General features: G+C 41.0%; 1 protein-coding gene across 4 annotated transcripts in view; it reads left to right on the top strand.

Moving 5' to 3' along the window:
• Positions 1-2,871: 2,871 nt before the first annotated feature.
• Rbms1 (RNA binding motif single stranded interacting protein 1) overlaps positions 2,872-18,206 on the top strand; it is a 206,504-nt gene continuing 191,169 nt past the window's right edge. Inside the window, exon 1 of one of the 4 annotated variants that reach the window (XM_051184588.1) lies at positions 2,872-3,087. In XM_051184588.1, coding sequence (XP_051040545.1) covers positions 3,013-3,087 — 75 coding nt within the window. In that variant the 5' untranslated portion in view covers positions 2,872-3,012. The remainder of the gene's footprint in view (positions 3,088-18,206) is intronic. The other 3 variants (XM_051184592.1, XM_051184589.1, XM_051184593.1) reach the window with 3 other exon arrangements.

Consider the following 18,206-nt stretch of genomic DNA (forward strand, 5'->3'; position numbering starts at 1 on the left):
ATTATGATATGGTTGGTGGACATTTGAGTTATTTTTAGTATTGTATGGATATCCCTGTGCACATCTGCTGGTGCACTTACGGAAGATTTTATAATCCATGTGCACCTGCAACTGTATTGTAGGAATACCTGCAAACAAAGTTGGATAATAGCAAACTATGTTCTGCATTGATGGCTGTACCAATTTATGCTTCTCCCAATAACCAATACTCTTGAGTATTTCCCTTCTCCCTCCTTCACCAGATCTTATTTTCATCGTTCTTTTACCAGCCCAGCAAAAGAATAAAATGGCATCTTATTGTAATTACCATATTATGAATTGAACCTTAGTATCTTTTCATTTATTGGTTGAACATTTGTTGTTCTTCCTCTGTGAACACATATTCTTTAAAATACATATTATAACAAGTTATTTCTTTTTCATATTGATCTTGAGAAGCTCTCCACATATTATGCATATTAACCTTTTGTGGTTATTTATAAAAGTAATTAATATTTCATGGCTCCTATTCTTGATCATTCTACAAAACAAGGATCTCAATAACCCCCTGCATTCTCCTTCCCCCTGTGAACCTTTCCCCACATCAGGCCTCAGTAGCTATTCCTCTGTGTTGCCTCCTAATAGCTTTGCAAGTCTGGTTTTCACAAGTAATGTTCAATGCAGCTGGAGTCTCCCTATTTTGATAATTTCAAGCTAGGATTTTGATTTCCTGTTTCCCATGTGGATAGCCAATTGACCCAGAATCATTTATTGAAAGGTTCATTCTTTGCCCACTGCCCTGTAATACTGGCTCAGTCATAAATCAAACATCTATATAAGTCTGGGTTTGCTTTTGGGCTCTTGAAAATGGACTGGATTTTCATCATCCAGGAGGGGAAAAAAATAGTAAGTAGAACAGTCTAACTTTGGCAATTTCCTGTGTCTTTCAAACTAAAACCTACTGAGTTCTTTCTCAACTTATTTCTCTTCAGTCAGTTACCTATCCAAAACCATTATTCCTAGTGTCTCTGGGCCCCTAACACATCAGGGCAGTGCGTTTTTAACTTAAAAATCAAAGCACTCTCATTGAAACAATATGAGAACATTTTTAGTTCACCCAGTTAGACTGTGTGTGGACCACTTTAACCTGCAGGTTGGCATTAATCTCCACAGTGCCCAGCATGTGACAGAAATGAAGTAAATCTAATTTCTTTGTGAGATTTTATATGGATGAATGAGGATGTACATGAGCTGCCTCCTGACATGTCGGAATTGTGTTCACATGAACTGCATCTATTTCATTTTTTGTCAAAAAAAATGTATGGCCTAGAAACTTGTCTAAATCATATAAAGATAAGGGTTCCAGCTCGTTGTTTTACCAGTTTTGAAGCCTGTCTTAAAAAGTAGTCATATAAAGATACAACTATTGAAACAAACAAACAAACATGCACCCCTGTTCTGCTGGATTTACCGTGTGCTGAGAAGTGAATAAAAAGAGAGAGAAAAAGACAAATCAAAGCAATTGAGTTCTGTTCAATAAATGTTTTTCTCTTTACCTTTTATCAGCTTTGCAAGGACACCAACTTAGGGACATTTTCTTCCCCATCCTGCTGTACATTTTGTATTGTCTCTTTTTGAGCTAGAATATAAAAGTCTTCTGCAGACAACTTCAGGGACTAATTAACTCCATTAAATTATATCCAGTTATGTAGTGAACTGAACCGCTGCTCGTCTGGGGCTGTCTAGAGCTGAGACAATTAGGAGATGGAGAGAAGCAGAGAGATTGATTTTATGTGTCACCGAAGCACACTGCAACAATATGCCAGCGTGACTTTCAAAATGGCCTTAAAATATTCCAAACTCAGGGAGTTTCCTTGCTCTTGAGTGGGAGTTGACAGACTGTCTGGCAGCATTAGAAAAGGCATGGAGAAGCTGATGTCTATATTGTGTCCTCTAATAACACTCTGCCTCTTTTCGGCGTCTTCCCTTTAGAAGGACCCGCCAGTTTGTCGTGAGACTGTGGTGTGTGTGTGTGTGTGTGTGTGTGTGTGTGTGTGTGTGTGTGTGTGTGTGTGTGTGGTCTTCTCTACGCAAAGAGCATGATATCACATCTGGGAGAACTAAACCCAAGGACACTAACCTCCCCAAGGTCACTTAGAAAATCAGTGCTGTGATCTGGTGTGTGGGTGGAATAGAACCCAGGTGCCCTGGCTCCAGGGTTGTGGTTGGGCGTAAAGGCATTTTCCTTTGTAGGGGGAAAATAACCGGTCCGGGGATTTGGGGGAAGTTAGAGATTAATCTGATTCTCCCTTCCTTCTTACGAAAATTAAAAACTCGGGAAAGCCAGAGGTGCCTTCTAGGCAGTTCTTAAGCAGGATCCACCAAACCGACTCCCATCCCCTACACAAAGCGATCACCGCTCCCAAGGATTCTGTGCGTCTTCTTGAGAGCCTGGGAGGTGAGGAGGGGTTGGAAAGTCAGCCCTTCACCTCCAGCGGGTCCCGGGCTCGGTTGCGCCCAAGCCCCGCCCCCGACCGCCCTTCCCCCGCGGCCTCGGCAGCCAGCCCCTCTCCCCTCTCGCTGTCGGGCGCACCCACCCCAGATGCCGCCTGGCACCGAGCGCAGCCGCCGCCGCCGTACTTTCCACTTGTATTGATCACTCCTAGCTCGGCTCAGCCTGCTCCCGGTGCGCAGCGGGACCAGCGCGCCAGCACCTTGGCAGCTTGGGCACAGTCGGGCTCCCAGAGGAAACTCCTTGGGAGCGCCCTGTCCGGGGTGTCCTTTGCGCTCTGCAGTGTCTTTCTGACTGCCTGGAAAGAGGAGGAGGAGAAGGAGGAGGAGGAAGAGCAGAAGGAGGAGGTCGTGGAGGAGGAGGACGTCGTCTGGTCCCGGTTGGGAGGTGGAGCAGCGGCAGCAGCAGCCGCCGAGGCAGCCGCCGCCGCCGCCTCCGGAAAGGGAGAGGCAGGAGAGAGATCGGGACTTGGAAACCCCAAAGTGTCGGCGACCCTGCACAGCAGGCTTCCTTCCAGCTTCATGGGCAAAGTGTGGAAACAGCAGATGTACCCTCAGTACGCCACCTACTATTACCCCCAGTATCTGCAAGCCAAGGTAAGGAGGAATGGGGAAGGGTCTCCGGAGGAGGGGACCGCGGAGGCGCACACCGGGCCGGGCCGGGGAGGGGCGCGCGGCGACCCCGCCGCCCCCCGGCGCAATTGCTGGGGTTGCTAACTATAGCGCTGGCCTGGGCAGAGCCGGGCTGCGCGCGGGGCGGCGGCTTCCCGGGGAGCCGATCCCGGCGATCGGGTTACAGAGTCACGGGGGTGGGGTGGGGGAGCGACTAGACAGGAAAGAACCGCCGGCCCCTTCCTGGCCAGCGAGGAGGGGAGGGTCTCTCGGCTTCAAGGCGCCCCTCGTCCAGCTAGGGCTGGCGGCCGGCCGGCGCTTGGGGCCCGCGGCAGGACCTGCTGATGGCACGGCTTTCCGACCTCTCCAGGGCCTCGCCCTATGGGCGATAACTCCGGGGTCCTCGGGAGTGGCGCGCAGCCCACCCACCCCCCGCCCTGCCCCGCCCCGCTCCGCCCCGCGGGATTCCCCTCCAGCTCCCGCGCGCGCGACGAATGTGGCCGGAGGGGGCCGGGACGGTCTCCTCCCCGCCTCGGGCCCTGCGCGCCCGCCCCTCGCCTCTGATCTTTGTGCGGTGTGGCACTTCACCTGGTTACTGATTTCCACTTTTACGCTGGTGTTTTGGGTAGAAAAGTGGCCAAAGTTCATTCCGCATTCATTGATATCCCTTTTAATCTTTTCTGTAGCTTTTACGTAGGAGGGACAATGGGCAGATTTTGACGCGTAGAAAGAAGGACTTTGTATTTACTTTTCTTTCTTTCTTTCTTTCTTTCTTTCTTTCTTTCTTTCTTTCTTTCTTTCTTTCTTTTGTTGTTGTTGTTGTTGTTGTTGTTGTTGTTTTTAAATTGCCTTATATGTTTACCGCAGAGTGATTTCCAATTCTGCCCAAAAGTGGCCTCGGCACACTCTGGGGTAAGGACAGCTGATGACATGTAGCCATTGAAATTATGGCCTACTCTCCAGGGACCCCGGGTACTTTGCTGATGGGCCTATGCTTATTTTACCACAACAGTTCGGTGCCTGCCAAACTAGTTTTAAAAATTATCTGGGTTCACAGAAAGTGCATTTTACCGCCATGGAAACATCTGCCACAATTAGGGAAGGCAGAAGGTGTTGGTGGGCACACCAGCCTTCTTCAGCAGCTAACACCTAGCTAGCATGCCCTTCCAGATCACAAAGGAATCAGGTATGGATGTGGTGTTTGCACTTTTTTTTTTTTTTTTTTTTTTTTTTTTTAAGGGAATTACTTGCAGGCAGATGGGCATTTCTGACCTGGTACCAAGAGTCTATGATTCAACCTTGAAAGCTTTCTTCCTGTCAGTGTGTGTGGTCCATGATGTCCTGTACCTACAGCATACCGTAGTGTTTGTCCATGTGAAAAGGACTTGTCAGCAGAGACCAGAAATTTCTCAGCACTCAAAGGCCTCCTTGCTGCTCTCTGGTAATTTCCTCTTACCTTAGGTCACTAAGGATGGTAAGGTACTGGCAACTAGGAGAACACCACAGTTGCTGTGTGGTTGTCATGTCATTGTTTTAAGAACTTGAGATGCTTGCTGCACTGAAGCTGTTTGAAGAAATTTTTGTAACATAATCAATGTGCTACCTTTTAAGTGTGTTATATATTTAATGCACTTATTTAAATTATGCAGCATTTGGGTGCCTGAAGGACAGCCTATTCAACACTTAACTTCATGAATAATAAATACACACATTCAGGTGAAGAAGAAAAAAAAAGTCATGTTTCTATGCAACATTTACCTTAGTAATTTTTATGTACCATTAGTAAGTTAGAAACCAAGTACATAGCATTTAATATAGCTAATGCAATGCCATTTGGCTTTTTTTGCCCCGTAAATAATTGAAGAGAGAGACAAACGGCAAGAGCCTGCTGGAGTAATTAGGGCTGGATCCCAGGAAGCTTTAGGGCCCATTTTCTGAAAGTGTGCTTCCTGCATAAAGCATTTAATATTGATTTGTGTTACAGTAAATGACAGTCTCAAAACATATTTTGCTGTTTCTCCTATGAAATCTGAAATCCTATTACTCTGAGTCCCTTTGTTTCAGGAGAAAGGTGCATTCTCACTTGACCTATATAATGTGATGTTTTAAAAGTTTGGCAATTAAATCTAAACTCCCTATTGTAAAGGTGTCATAATTAGTTCAGAAAGGAACTTCTCCAAAAATACAAAGGGACCAGATGCAGATTTTAGGTAACAAGAGTCAGAGGCAGGGACATGCACTTTCCTTTCTCCTTCTGTAGTCATTGGTAAGATGGTGGTAGTGAAAGTCGTTAAGACATGGAGACTTCGTTTAATAAAAAGCACTATCTCCCGAAGAGTTAATAAGCTCAGTGAGAGTCTGTTGTCTACAACAGGGCTGGTGCTTGCCTGAGTGTGTTCTGACCTTCCTGAGATAGAATACGTCAGTCTCGGTAAAGTACACTGACATGTTTGGCTAGCTAGTACCAGCTGTTGTCAACTTCTGTTTGAAAGCTGGGTCAAAAATTAAGGAGTGGTTTAGTCATTTAAAAAGTGACTTTAAACCGTGATTATGAAGTTGATATGGTTTCGTTGGATCAGGAAGGAATAGATGGATCTGATGTATTTCATCAGAGGAATAGGTGATTTTTTAAAAAATACTTTAAAATGAGTTTTATTACCATACTTTCAAAAGTTGCATGTGTCGAGTGCTGCTTGTGTTAATCTAATCACAGCCTGTTTGGACAAATTTATTTTGAAAGATGTTCCCATAAAACACACCAATTCTTCATTTTGCAATTAAGAAAATAACACTTCAAAATAACATTTCGAGCCAACAGCAGCTTTGTTGTACATCATGCTTTGACAGAAAGAAAATGTAACATCTACATGGAGCATCAGATACACGTGAGGCAACTAAGAAGAGCTGGGGCATGGATGGATGAGATGGAGTTTTCATCTTGTCTTAGCCTACCGGGACGTGGAACTCAAGCACCCATATTTTACCCCATGTGGGGTGCTTTTGTTTTCGCTGTTGTGTGTTTTTTTTTTTTTCTTTCCCCTCAGGCAGTACTGTCTTATTCTGGCAGGTCTGCTTTATCCCCTGGCACATGTATGCAGAAATAGCATTGATGGGTCTTTGTAAACACAAGCACACATTGTTCTAAAGACCATTCCAGATGTTAAGTGACTTAGGTGATATTATGAAAAGTAAAACTCATGCTTCAGTGTGTAGCTGTTCAGTAAAAGGAAAAAAAATTAATTAACAATTTAATTCAAAGATGTGTATGTACAGGTGGTCATCCCATGTCTATTGGAATTTCATGTCTGCACAGGCTAGTGTACTTTAGGAACACCATAGCAAACATTAGTGCTGGTGTATGTGTTTGAATGTTTATGGGAATACAATATGTAATCCTCTTTTGAAGAAGGAGAGGCACAGGTTTTTCTTTACTTACATTGCTTTCTGGATATTTTGTACCAGTTGAAGGCAACGTGACATATATAATCCTTTTTAATATGCCTTTGGTATATTTTGTGTGTATAATATTGTTTTCTGTACTAAAGAAATATTTTATATTGAAATGTTTGTTTCTGAAGGAAAACATAATTTTGTTTTAAGATGATTTTTGAATAAATGGATACACCTGAACTCAGCATCAAAATCTGAGAGCTAATAAAGTAATTTGAAATTACACTAATAAAGGCGGCAAGGACCAAAAAGTTCTGAACTCAACCTCTTTCACATGCTTAACCACTTCACTGGACTCTTAAATAGTCATTTGTCTGTAGTCAACAAATACTGTGCCAAACAACCTGATTCTTCTAGAAATTAAGATCATGATTCTTACATGTGTAAGTAGCAGCTATAACAAAGTAGTTGGAATGCACAAGTCATGGGTGCTTTGCACCTTAAGATGTACCTACGTTAGCTGGGCATGGTGGCCCACGCCTTTAATCCCAGCACTCAGAAGGCAGAGGCAGGTGGATCTCTGTAAGTTCGAGGCCAGCCTGGTCTACAAAGCAAGGCCAGCCTGGCTTACAAAGCAAGTTCCAGTAAAGCTAGAGCTACACAGAGAAACCTGTCTCAAAAAACAAACAAACAAAAACCACCACCAACAACAACAAAAACCCTGCCTTTAAGTAAAAGTTGCTTAAATGTATCAGTTTAATAATGCAGCATTTCACACTGATACATTAATTTGATTTCCTCAGTAGGATATTTTGAGTATCAGATATGGCAAGAAAGACTCAAGGTTATAGAAATGTTAAAGCACCTTTCTTTTAGGGATCTTTAGAGTTTTATAGAATGCACATATTATCTCTGTTGAGAATGAAACCTTAAGCTACTATATGAGAATAGGGGAAGATGTCTGAAGGAGGAGTATATCTTTTTGCATCACTACTCTGGATATACCTCTAATTTTTGGCAGTGTTGGTTTGGGGTTCAAATTCAAATACAGAGAATGTCTATGTAGTACATTTGCAGTATGTGTTGGGGGGAACTTTAACTAATATGCTACTGTGGTTTGCTTAATGGCTTATTGGAACTCTGAAGTTATTCCATCTGACCTGATGGGTAATACAATTTAAAGTTACAGATCTTCTCGCTAAGTAGGAAATGTCCCCTTCCTTTTTATGTAAGAACAGATTTCCAAGGAAGCAAATCGTACTTTTTCTTTTCTTCTGCATCACATTATCTAATAAAGCTACATGGAAAAGGTCTATCTCGAATGAAGGAGTTAGTGTTCTATGAAAATGTCATGAACAGCTAAGAGTTTGTTCATTCTCATCAAGAAGAAGAGGGCTTTGTTATCTAGTTTGTTTTCCACTGGGTGTCCACAGTTTAACTGGTCTATTTGCCCCATGCACAGTGTCCCAACCCCTCTAGAAGCCTGTGTACCCATGTGCCAGTGCTCCCCTGGTTCCATGCCTGATTCCCCAAACAATAGGTGCTGAATAAACTAGGGCCATTCATGGAACTAGGGCCATTCATTCATGGTGTGAGTGTGTGTGTATGTGTGTGTGGATGCAAAGTTATTTTAGGCAAGAGAAATTTAGTAGACACAAATCTACAAATATAACAATTCAGCCTGATTTTCTAATCCAATCAGAGTACAGTGTGCTTTGTATGGTTCTTTTGTTCTTTACTTTGTTTCTGCAGTGAAAGTTTTGAAATGATTTGTGATTTAGTAAGAAGTCTAAAAAGAATTATATATTGATAGGTCCATAATTTATTCAATCAAAAGTCTTCTTTCTTGCTGGGCGTTGGTGGCACATGCCTTTAATCCCAGCACTCAGGAGGCAGAGGCATGTGGATCTCTGTGAGTTTGAGGCCAGCCTGGTCTACAGAGCTCGTTCCAGGGCAGGCTCCAAAGCAATACAGAGAATCCTTGTCTTGAAAGCCCCCTCCCCCCTCTCTTTCTCTGGGTGTGTGCATGGGCGATCTGCAACACAGAGTATGGATGCTAGCAAAAATGCCACTGTGGTACATTAAGGAACTCTCACTCAGTGAATTGGCAGTACAGCCTACTAGGCTTCTGTCATCAGCCCACCCCTTTTACCAACCCTGCTTGAATGGTTTTTGCTTAATCTTCCAGAAAATTCCTTTTTGAAGTACATTTCAGCCTCAATGACAGCATTTACTCATCTAGTAATAACAACTAGCTAACATAAATTAAGGTTGAATACCGAGAGTCATAGTTGTTTCTCACTGTGTAACCCTAAACTTGGCATTTGTCTATTCAGCTCTTACATCCAGAGAGTATAGTTTTTATCTCATTCATTGTGCTAGTTAAATAAAAATAACTAGAGAATATATCAACTTGTCTTCAAGTGAGAGAACTTTGTTCAGCGAAAACTAGCTTATTTAAACACAGAGAATGATGTCAGTTATTTAAATGCAGCACCATAATATTTGGTGTAACATCAAGGTAAATATTCAAAAGCTGAACATTGGACTTAGGGATGTTGTGAGGGGTAGATTGAAGTACCCTTGTTTCTTTGCTATCTCATTTTAATGAATAAATAGTGGAAGATGTAGAACTTGGCGATGCTTCATGAGAACATTCTGTAGATGATACAACTGGGAGTTTCACCATGTGATACACAGAACATAGTCTCTTAGAACCACATGTGCCACACACACACATGCATGCACACACACATGCACACACATATGCACACAGACACATATACACAGACACACACACATAAGCACACAAACACACATATGCACACAAACACAGATACATACATATGTGTACACACACATACACGCACAGATTTGATATTGGAAACTAAACATGCCTGATTCTAGTAGGTCTGAGAGGGATAATGGAAAGGGGATGTGGTAGCCATGCCAACAACCAAATGAATATACCCCAAATCTAATTGCCATGCAGACAACCAACCAATCATAATCCAAATCTTAATGTAGCTAGTCTCCTTACCATAATCATATGGATAATTTTTAATTTTTTGACCAATCACAAGAAGCATGCAGAAATGATGAGAGAGAAACAAAAAGGGATTAGAAAAAGGAGACACTGGTCTTTTGACATCTTGGCAAATTCCCCTGTGTTATATTTCAGCAAATTCTTAAATGGATGCGTCTGACATTTTAGAAGATGACAAGGAAGGAGAACCCTTTGGATAATGGCTAAAAATATGGGTTCTCAAAGAGAGATTGAATGCTAACACGCAGTTAACTGGCATGTAAGCATGTAAAATCATCCTAAAATTAGGTTAAGTTTTCAGCTGGTTGCCTGTTGGTAAATTGTGAGGCTCACAACAGAATAAAACACTTTGCTTTTCTATTGTGTTCCTGAGTGAACCCAGTGTTCATCCTCTACACTTGACATGAGGAGTGAGCTGTCTGCTCTGTGATTCTAGTATGCTGCAAGACACCAGGGAAGACAGAATAGGCACAGATACATAGACACACACGTAGGCACACAAACACAGACACACACAGATTTAATACTGGAAAGAATAAAAAAAGGATAGTTGTAAAACAGTACACTTGAACAGCAGCATTCCGGCCAGTGGTCTGAGTGACAGAGAAGGAAGATAGGATTAAAAAGTTACATGCATTTTGTGAACAAAAGTAGAGTTCTAGAAGAAGCTACAACTAATCTGAGAATTTTGGAAAGAAATTGGACTTTAAATAAATGAATGGAAATTTCTTGAGTTAATAATCAGCTTTATCTTATTTTATTCTCTTGCTTTATAATTCTCTTGAGGGCATTTTCAATTTTAAAAGAATTGCATTTTGTTGTACTTTATGTTAACATTTTCCTTAAAATTCCATACTCAATTACTTTATTTTACATTATTTCCAGTTTTATGCTTATAAATGTGTGGCTAAGCCAACCAACTTATTAGTGCTGTGGCAAGCTGGTAATGTAATCTCTAAATGATGACATAATAGATATACAGAAATGTTATTTGTATTGCTATATTTTATTTAAAGTACTGTTTATTTCTCTTAATCCATTAGCCAGACTTAGGGAAAAAGGAAGAAAACAAATTTGGGGTTTTAGATGTTCCTAACTAGATCTTTGCCTACACTGTGGGCACCAATAAAGTCTACCGTTGAAAGATTTTTCTTGATCTTTTGTGAGCAGCCATTTATGGGGTCATTATCTATCTAACTTTATTTAAAACGAGCCGTTATTCACCTCTGTAAATAGAACCAAATGCTGTCGAGTCATATGGTCTTCTGCTTGCCTCTGCATGGGATCTAGAATCCATCCTTCCTCTGGCTGCTCCCTGGACATGTGTTATACAGTTGGGCCCCTGGGCCCTAGACAAAGGGATTTCAGGGAAATGTTTTTATGCAACAAAATGAGATCATTGCATAGATGCCATAAGTCATTTCACTGTTTCTGAAGGACTAGTTTTCCAGCTCTGCTAGAGTGGGCATATTTTTACAAAATACCTGTTTTATTTTCTAGGAGTTGAAAAGTTGAATGTTTGGAATGACACAAATGGGTAGATGCCTTCACCAAAGACTGTCTTTAACCCGAGGTTCCTGAGGGAAAAACAAAAATTACCAAAGATAAATTTCATGTCATAAGCTTGCATCTATATTAGCCTCAAGTAACAATATGCCATGTCCCCTGCTAGGGTTTTTTTTTTCCCCAATTGTAATGATTTTGCACATTTGCAAAGGAGGTCTTCTGGTAAGCCTTTGCTTACCCATTGAACAATAGGAAATATTTTCATAGTTTATGCTATAGGGAGTCATGTAAAATGTTTGATTATACAGAAATATGTAATACTATCAAGCTTACTCTTCTCAATAGTGTTTTGGGTTTGTCATCAAAAGAAAATAAAGAATATTATGAAGATAAACACTTTCAAGAAAAAGCTATTTTCAAGTTATTAACCACAGTACTCCCAAAAGCCTCTTGGCTTCCTATATAGCACAGCTTTGATTAATTGCCTTGTTTTAAACATGAACATCTTTAAAAAAAAAAAAAGTCCATGTGATCACATGCATACTTTTAATTAAAAAAAAAATAGAAAGCATTTGCTCCTAGACAATTGATGGATATCATTCTCATTCTCTATTTGATTTGTTTGGTGATTAGATATACCTTAATTTAAAAGTGAGTTGGATTTCTTCCTTTCCTTCTTCCTTCCTTCCTTCCTTCCTTCCTTCCTTCCTTCCTTCTTTTCTTTCTTTCTTTCTTTCTTTCTTTCTTTCTTTCTTTCTTTCTTTCTTTCTTTCTTTCTCTCTTTCTTTTTTTGAGACAAGGTTTCTTAGGAGTTATGGAGCCTGTACTGGAAGTTGCTCTGTTGACCAGGTTGGCCTCCAAGTGACAGAGATCTGCTTTCATCTGCCTCCTGAGTGCTGGGATTAAGGTGTGTGCCATCACTGCTCAGCTGTGAGTTGGATTTCTTGTTTGTGTGTGTGTGTGTGTGCACCAAAGTCAGAAGATGACCTCAGATACTGTTTTTTGTAACAGTACTGTTTTTTGTCATTTGACTTGGGCTTGCTGATTAGGGTCACTGCCTGACCAGGAAGCCCCAGCGATCCACCTGTGTCTTCCTCTCCAGCCCTGAGATTACAAGTACATGCTACCATGCCCAGCTCTTTATTGTGTTCTGCAGATTAAACTTAGGTCTTTGCCTTTGTGTACCAAGTGCTAACTGAACTCTTTCTCCAGCCATCCAATCAGTTTTATTTATAGTACACTTGTCAATTGGTGACCCCCAAACTGGAAACTCACTTCCTGCACAGATGCTCATTCTTAAACATAGAGTTCCCACCCAACCCATGTGAACCTGTGCAAGTAATCTACATTATGTCACTAACCGGCCTATACCACTTCCATCATAGAATCCAACCTCCCGCCTGAGGATGCTTCTTGGAGAACAGGATGAGTGTTAAGAGCTGGAATTTCTGGGGTTCATCTTTGCCTATTTTAGGAGTGGAGAACTTGGTTTAGAATTCCAGAATAGGGCTTTGAGCTTTTAGGGCTGGGGAATGGGCTTCTAGAAGATGAGAGATGTGGCTCATGACATCAGATAAGTAAGACATTTCCAAGAACAGCTGGACTTTCCAGCTGTGCTCAAGCCCTGGGGGCTCTCATCACTCCTAGGCTCCACTTTTCTTTTCTTGTTCTAGACTAAAATAATCTCAGGTTTGCTAACCTCTTCTTCCCAGTTTAAAAACAAAAACAAACAAAAAAAGAGTAGCAGCCAAGCCACTGCACCCATAGTCCTTTCCATCCCCAGCTCACACCGATTCCTTATTAAAGTTCCCCATTCATCCTTTAGTGCTCTTCAATCCCAAACCAAGCAAATCTGTCACAGCTGGTAACAAGGAAACAAACACACCAAGCCCAGTGTAGTTCCATAGTTTCTTTTGTCTTCATCTTGGTCCTTGGAGGGCCTTGACTTTCTTGAGACAGTATGCATTTCTAGTTCCCTTAGTTGTTTTTGTTTTTTTTTAACCTAGCATCTCCCTTAGGAGCACAGATCAAGAATCCCACCCTGAAAGGAGAAGGATGAGTGACAGAGCTGGTGCTTCAGAAGACTCCTTGGCAGTTTGTTTGTGTACTGTGGTTCCCACCAGCTTCTAGTGTGAAGAGCTGGACAAACCAGTGTTCCGCAGTCTTGAGGTGTTCCCTTCCTGCCTTCCCCTCAACCCCTGCCCTCAGCTTTCCTTCCTGTACTAAGAGTTGAGCCAGTATGGCCTGACTTCTGAGCACTGACAGGTGTGGTGTTCTGGGTAGACCCCACAGTGATGGCACAGGGAAGCTGCTTTCTCTTGATCTGTCCAGATCTGGGACCAAGTGTGTCCCACTTACTTTGACTAAAAAAAGGTTTGATTACCTTTTAATGCTACATACAGATTATGACTAAGAATTTGCTAGCTACAGTTACCTTTTTGAATTATAGTTTTCTTTTGACTTCTTATCCGACTTTATGTAGAAATTTAAAATACAATTTTAATTGGTAATATGTAAGTGTTACAGAAGTGGTGATGGGAGGTCAAACTTTGAAAAAGGCATGTAATTATCATACTATGAACTATTTTGATGAAAAATGTAAATTCTTAATGAGATTATAACTTAAGTGCATATGCATAATCAAATGGTGGGTTTACAGGGTTTTCTTAATGAACAGTAAAATTTAAAGTCACATATAACCATTTTGTATTTCTTAAGTATTTCAGTATTTTCTGAACACATAATTACAAAAGAATTCTACCCATTTTAATTTTGAAAATACTTAAAACAATGTGTTTCTTATTTGGTAGCAGTTTCCCAGATTTAAATTTTAATAGAAATTTAGACGTTGATTTTGATTTTTGCTTGTTCTGCTTTTTTGAGACAGAGTTTCCCTGTGTAGTCCTGGCTGTCCTGAAACTCTCTTGGGAGACCAGTCTGACCTTAAACTCATGGAGGTCCACCTGCCCCTGCCTCCTGAGTGCTGGGATTAAAGGCAGGTGCTAACACTGCCCAGCAAGATGTTTCTGTCTGTCTGTCTCTCTCTCTTAAAGAGTTGGAGATGATGTTAGGTAACACTTAGTCCTTGTCTGTGTCTGTCACAGAATTCAGCTGCCCTGAGTGTTCCAAGGAGCGTCCTTTAAGGCTGTAAAATTTGATTTGACTGGGGCTGAGAGTCCAGTGTGAGATAAGTGCACTGTGATAGTGATCTGTGTCTGGGCCCTGATGAGCATCAGCTTTCCAGGGCTGCACAGCACCTTTCTTTGTTTCCTGTTTTTTTTTGCCTCTTAGATACAAATCTAGTTTGTTTTTCAGTATCCCCCTTTATGGGGGAATTACAGCCAGTTAATTAAATATATATACTAGATATACTGGAGCTACAGCTCTTCCTCACAACTCAAGCATATTATATAAAAATCATCTAGTTGAAATTATATATATATATATATATATATATATATATATATATATATATGGAACTACCTGGCTAGTTTAATTAAACTGAACAAATACCTACAGAGCAGGTATTGTGTTATACCCTGAAAAATGTGAATATGTAATGAAGACATGATTTGTACCACTATGCAACACAGTGAGACAACATGATTAGTTAAAGATTTGCATTGAGATAGAATATAATGTGCAGTGTAATTTTATATATATATCAAGTAGGTTTATACAGTCACGTGACAGAACCCTAGTTGACAGCATAACATTTGTAACTCTCCAAAATATTCTCATTCCACCCATACTCCATCATTCATCTTCTGCCTTTGAAGATTGTTTACCTATTCTTATACTTCCTAAAACTGAAATTCAACATCTGTCTCCTCTTAAGTTTGCCCTCTCTAGTTCATCATTGTTTTGGTTTGACTCATTGGTGTTATTATACGTTAAGTGGTTTTATTCTGGGTTGTAGTCTATCACAGATAGACCGTATTGTATTTATCCATTCTATTATTTATGGGTGTTTGGGTTATTTCAATTTGGGGCTATTTTGCATAAAATTGCTATAATTATTGTTGTTCATATCATGCCTTCAATGCATTACTTCTAATAATGTCATTACAGGTTGTGGGGAATGTGTGTTCAGCTTTAGTAGATATTAGCAGCTTCAGCTTCTGCCGGCAACGCACAAGAAAACTAGCTGCTCTGCACCTTCAGTAATGCTTGGTGCTGCCTATCTTTGTATTCCGTCCTGCTGGCTAGTAGTCCCCTGCTTCTTCCTTCCTCTCTACTTCCCTTCCTCCTCCCCCTCCTCCCTCCTCTTTTTTCCTCCTCTGTCTTCTGCTTTTTAAAGATGGCTTTGAACTCCTAGGTTCAAGCACAAGTCACCTTTCCTAGCTTGTCATAAAATGTATTGACCAGTTAGTGTCCTCTTGTAAAGTCTGTTTCAAAAGTTTTCTGTTCACTTTTTAAAAATAACAGTTTTCTTGGGCTATGATACACATACAGCATACAACCATTTTTCACTTCCTTTATTACTGGGTTGCCCTTTTATTGCTTTGTGGGCTTTAAAAATATATTCTGGAAGTCATCTTCCATCAGACATATATATGAGGATATCTCTTAATTTTCCACTTTCCTGTTCTGTCTGTCTACCTGACATCCTTTAATAAATGGAAGTTCCTCATCTTAATGACTGTCCATTTGTCACTCTTCTATGATCATTGCCTTTGGTGTCTCAAGTTAGTCTCCGCTGCTTTGAGGTCATGGGGGTAGTTTCCTCCTGACTAGAAGCAGTACTTTGTTCCCCAAATTCAGGTCTGCAATCCATTTCTAATTAGTTTCTGTATATCATATGTATAAGCTCAAGATTTTTCCCATCTGGGTGAATAATGACTGGGCACGATTTGTTGGAAAAAAAAAAAAAGTTTTCCCTTTGTGAATGTTGCTGTTGCTTTTTAAGTCAAGTGGCCGCCTTTGTGTGGGGTTTGTCTGCATTTTTGTTTGTTTCCACATTTAGCCTTGTGCCCACACTTCATTGTCTCAATTACTGTAGCCTTATAGGACATGGATACTGTGTTACACTGAACCAGACCAAGCCTTTTACATTTCCTTACCAGTATCAGTTTGTCAGTGTCCCTTCAAAAATAAATGTGCTAGAATTTAAAAAATTAAAATGATGTGAAATCCTTTTAAAAAGGGGGAAAATCGATCAATACTGCTGACTTTTTCAAACTGCAGGTGTGGTGGCTTTTCTCTTGAAGTAATTAAGAGCAAGAGCAAGCTATTGTTAACAGTTTTGTTTACTAAACGTATCCACTGATTTATTTAAAATGTATAGTATGATAGTTGTTGGCATAAACTGTAACAAAAATAATTTCTTTGAAGAGAGAATGAGTAATATTTATTGCTGAGAGTCAGGATTAAACCTGAAGGGCAGCTTGCCATGGACCTTACCCTTTAAGAACAAATGGCATCCTCTGAATCGTTCATCTGTTCCACTCATGACACATTCTCCTTTTGTTTTGATTTCTCTTGGAAGCTTTCATTTGATCTGGTCCTGAAACTCTGCTGCCTCATCTTATGCATGTATGTATGGATATAGTGACACATATAACTTAAGTATTTTTGTTTGGAGAATTTTTGACATCCTTTATGATTCTTTTAAATTGGTGTTTGATAGAGTGAAAACAAACTCTAGGGTTTCTACTTCAGTAGTAAAGTAACTTCTGAACAATAGATCATGCTACTCTCTGGGCTTCACCTCCTTCAAAACTTTCCTTAGATGTTCTGAAAACTTTACATTCTTGTTTTTCTTGCCTTATAAAGTTTTAAGCTTTGATTATTGCCATCGTCAGCCAGCCAAAAACAACCATGTAGAACCTTCAAAGCGTATTAGTTCTGGCTAGGCTGGCCTAGGTCGAGCGGGTGGTTGAATAGATGATTTCTGAAGTTCCTTTCAACTTTAAGATTTATGATTCTGGGAATTTGTAACATCCAAGAACTACGGAGTGCTAGAATTGGAAGGAACTTGAGGACCATCTGGTCCAAGGCTTACTTCTGCAGACAAGGATGGCTGTACAGAGTGGAGAAGCTATAGGGCCATAGGATAGGGGTGGCAGGAGAGCCAGAGTTCGGGGATGGGTCTGATCTCACATGCTGTTCAGTGCCATGGCCAGGTAGGAAGAAGGAGACCTTATGTGAGCTTCAGGAATCACTCCAGGAAACCGATCACAAGGTTGGATGGGACAAGTGTCCTGAGCTGGTGTCAACAGGAATCAGTAGTTGTTGATTTCTGACGTCATCGTGCAGAGACAGCTGGCTGGATTGCCTCACATCTGTCTATCAGCATGGCGGCCACTTCTCCTACTTTGCCAGAGCCAGGCTCTGGGCCAGCTCTGGTTTTCTTAAGGGTTTCTGTCCTGTTACAGAGTAACTTAAGATCTCACAGTGGGGCCTGCTCTTCCTCTCTATAGGTCCTGGACTGTCTTAGACCCCAAACTGCCTCATCCCAAACTCTCCACTGCTATCAATGACTTACTTTCACTCACGTGGTCCACAACAACCACAAACCCATTGGCGCTTTGGTTCAATCCCTCCTCTATTTCTTAAGTTTCCTTTCTCATCTTATTAATGGAAAACATGTTCTTAAGTCAACTACTACATGGTAGTCTCTAGTTTTTTCACAAGATATGGGTATTTGGTTGGGAGGAAGATGACCGAGACACTCCATCTTACAATCGGACTTCAGGAACTGTTTTAGCTAGGCATATGACTAACTGTGGAGAGACAAAGGCAGCTGGCCCCCAGTACCATCCATACAGCTTTTCTCTTTGCTCTTTGGATATAAGTCCTCCATATGCCAAACTGGTTGTGTGCTGTGCAGTAGGGGCATCAGATACAGAATTTGGGTTATATTAAGTAGACAGGAGGCAACACCATTTCCACAATGACCAAAAGATCCACCGAGGCCTCCTTAGTTTGTATCCATGCCTCAAAGATTATTACAGGCCACTGACACTTTGGCAAAATGTATAATTTAAAAGTTGGACCATCAGGAGGCATGGTTAGTAAAGGCTAATTGGAGATGAATAAAAATGGGCAATTCTTCTGCAATAATTGAAGTCCATTGGAACGGATGAGTTTATTATATTTGACTGACCCTCATCTTCGAAGGATGACATGATTGAGTCAGCTGTGTGTATTCTGACTACTT

The sequence above is a fragment of the Phodopus roborovskii genome, unplaced genomic scaffold (assembly GCF_943737965.1).
Source record: "Phodopus roborovskii unplaced genomic scaffold, PHOROB, whole genome shotgun sequence".
NCBI classification, from domain to species: domain Eukaryota; kingdom Metazoa; phylum Chordata; class Mammalia; order Rodentia; family Cricetidae; genus Phodopus; species Phodopus roborovskii.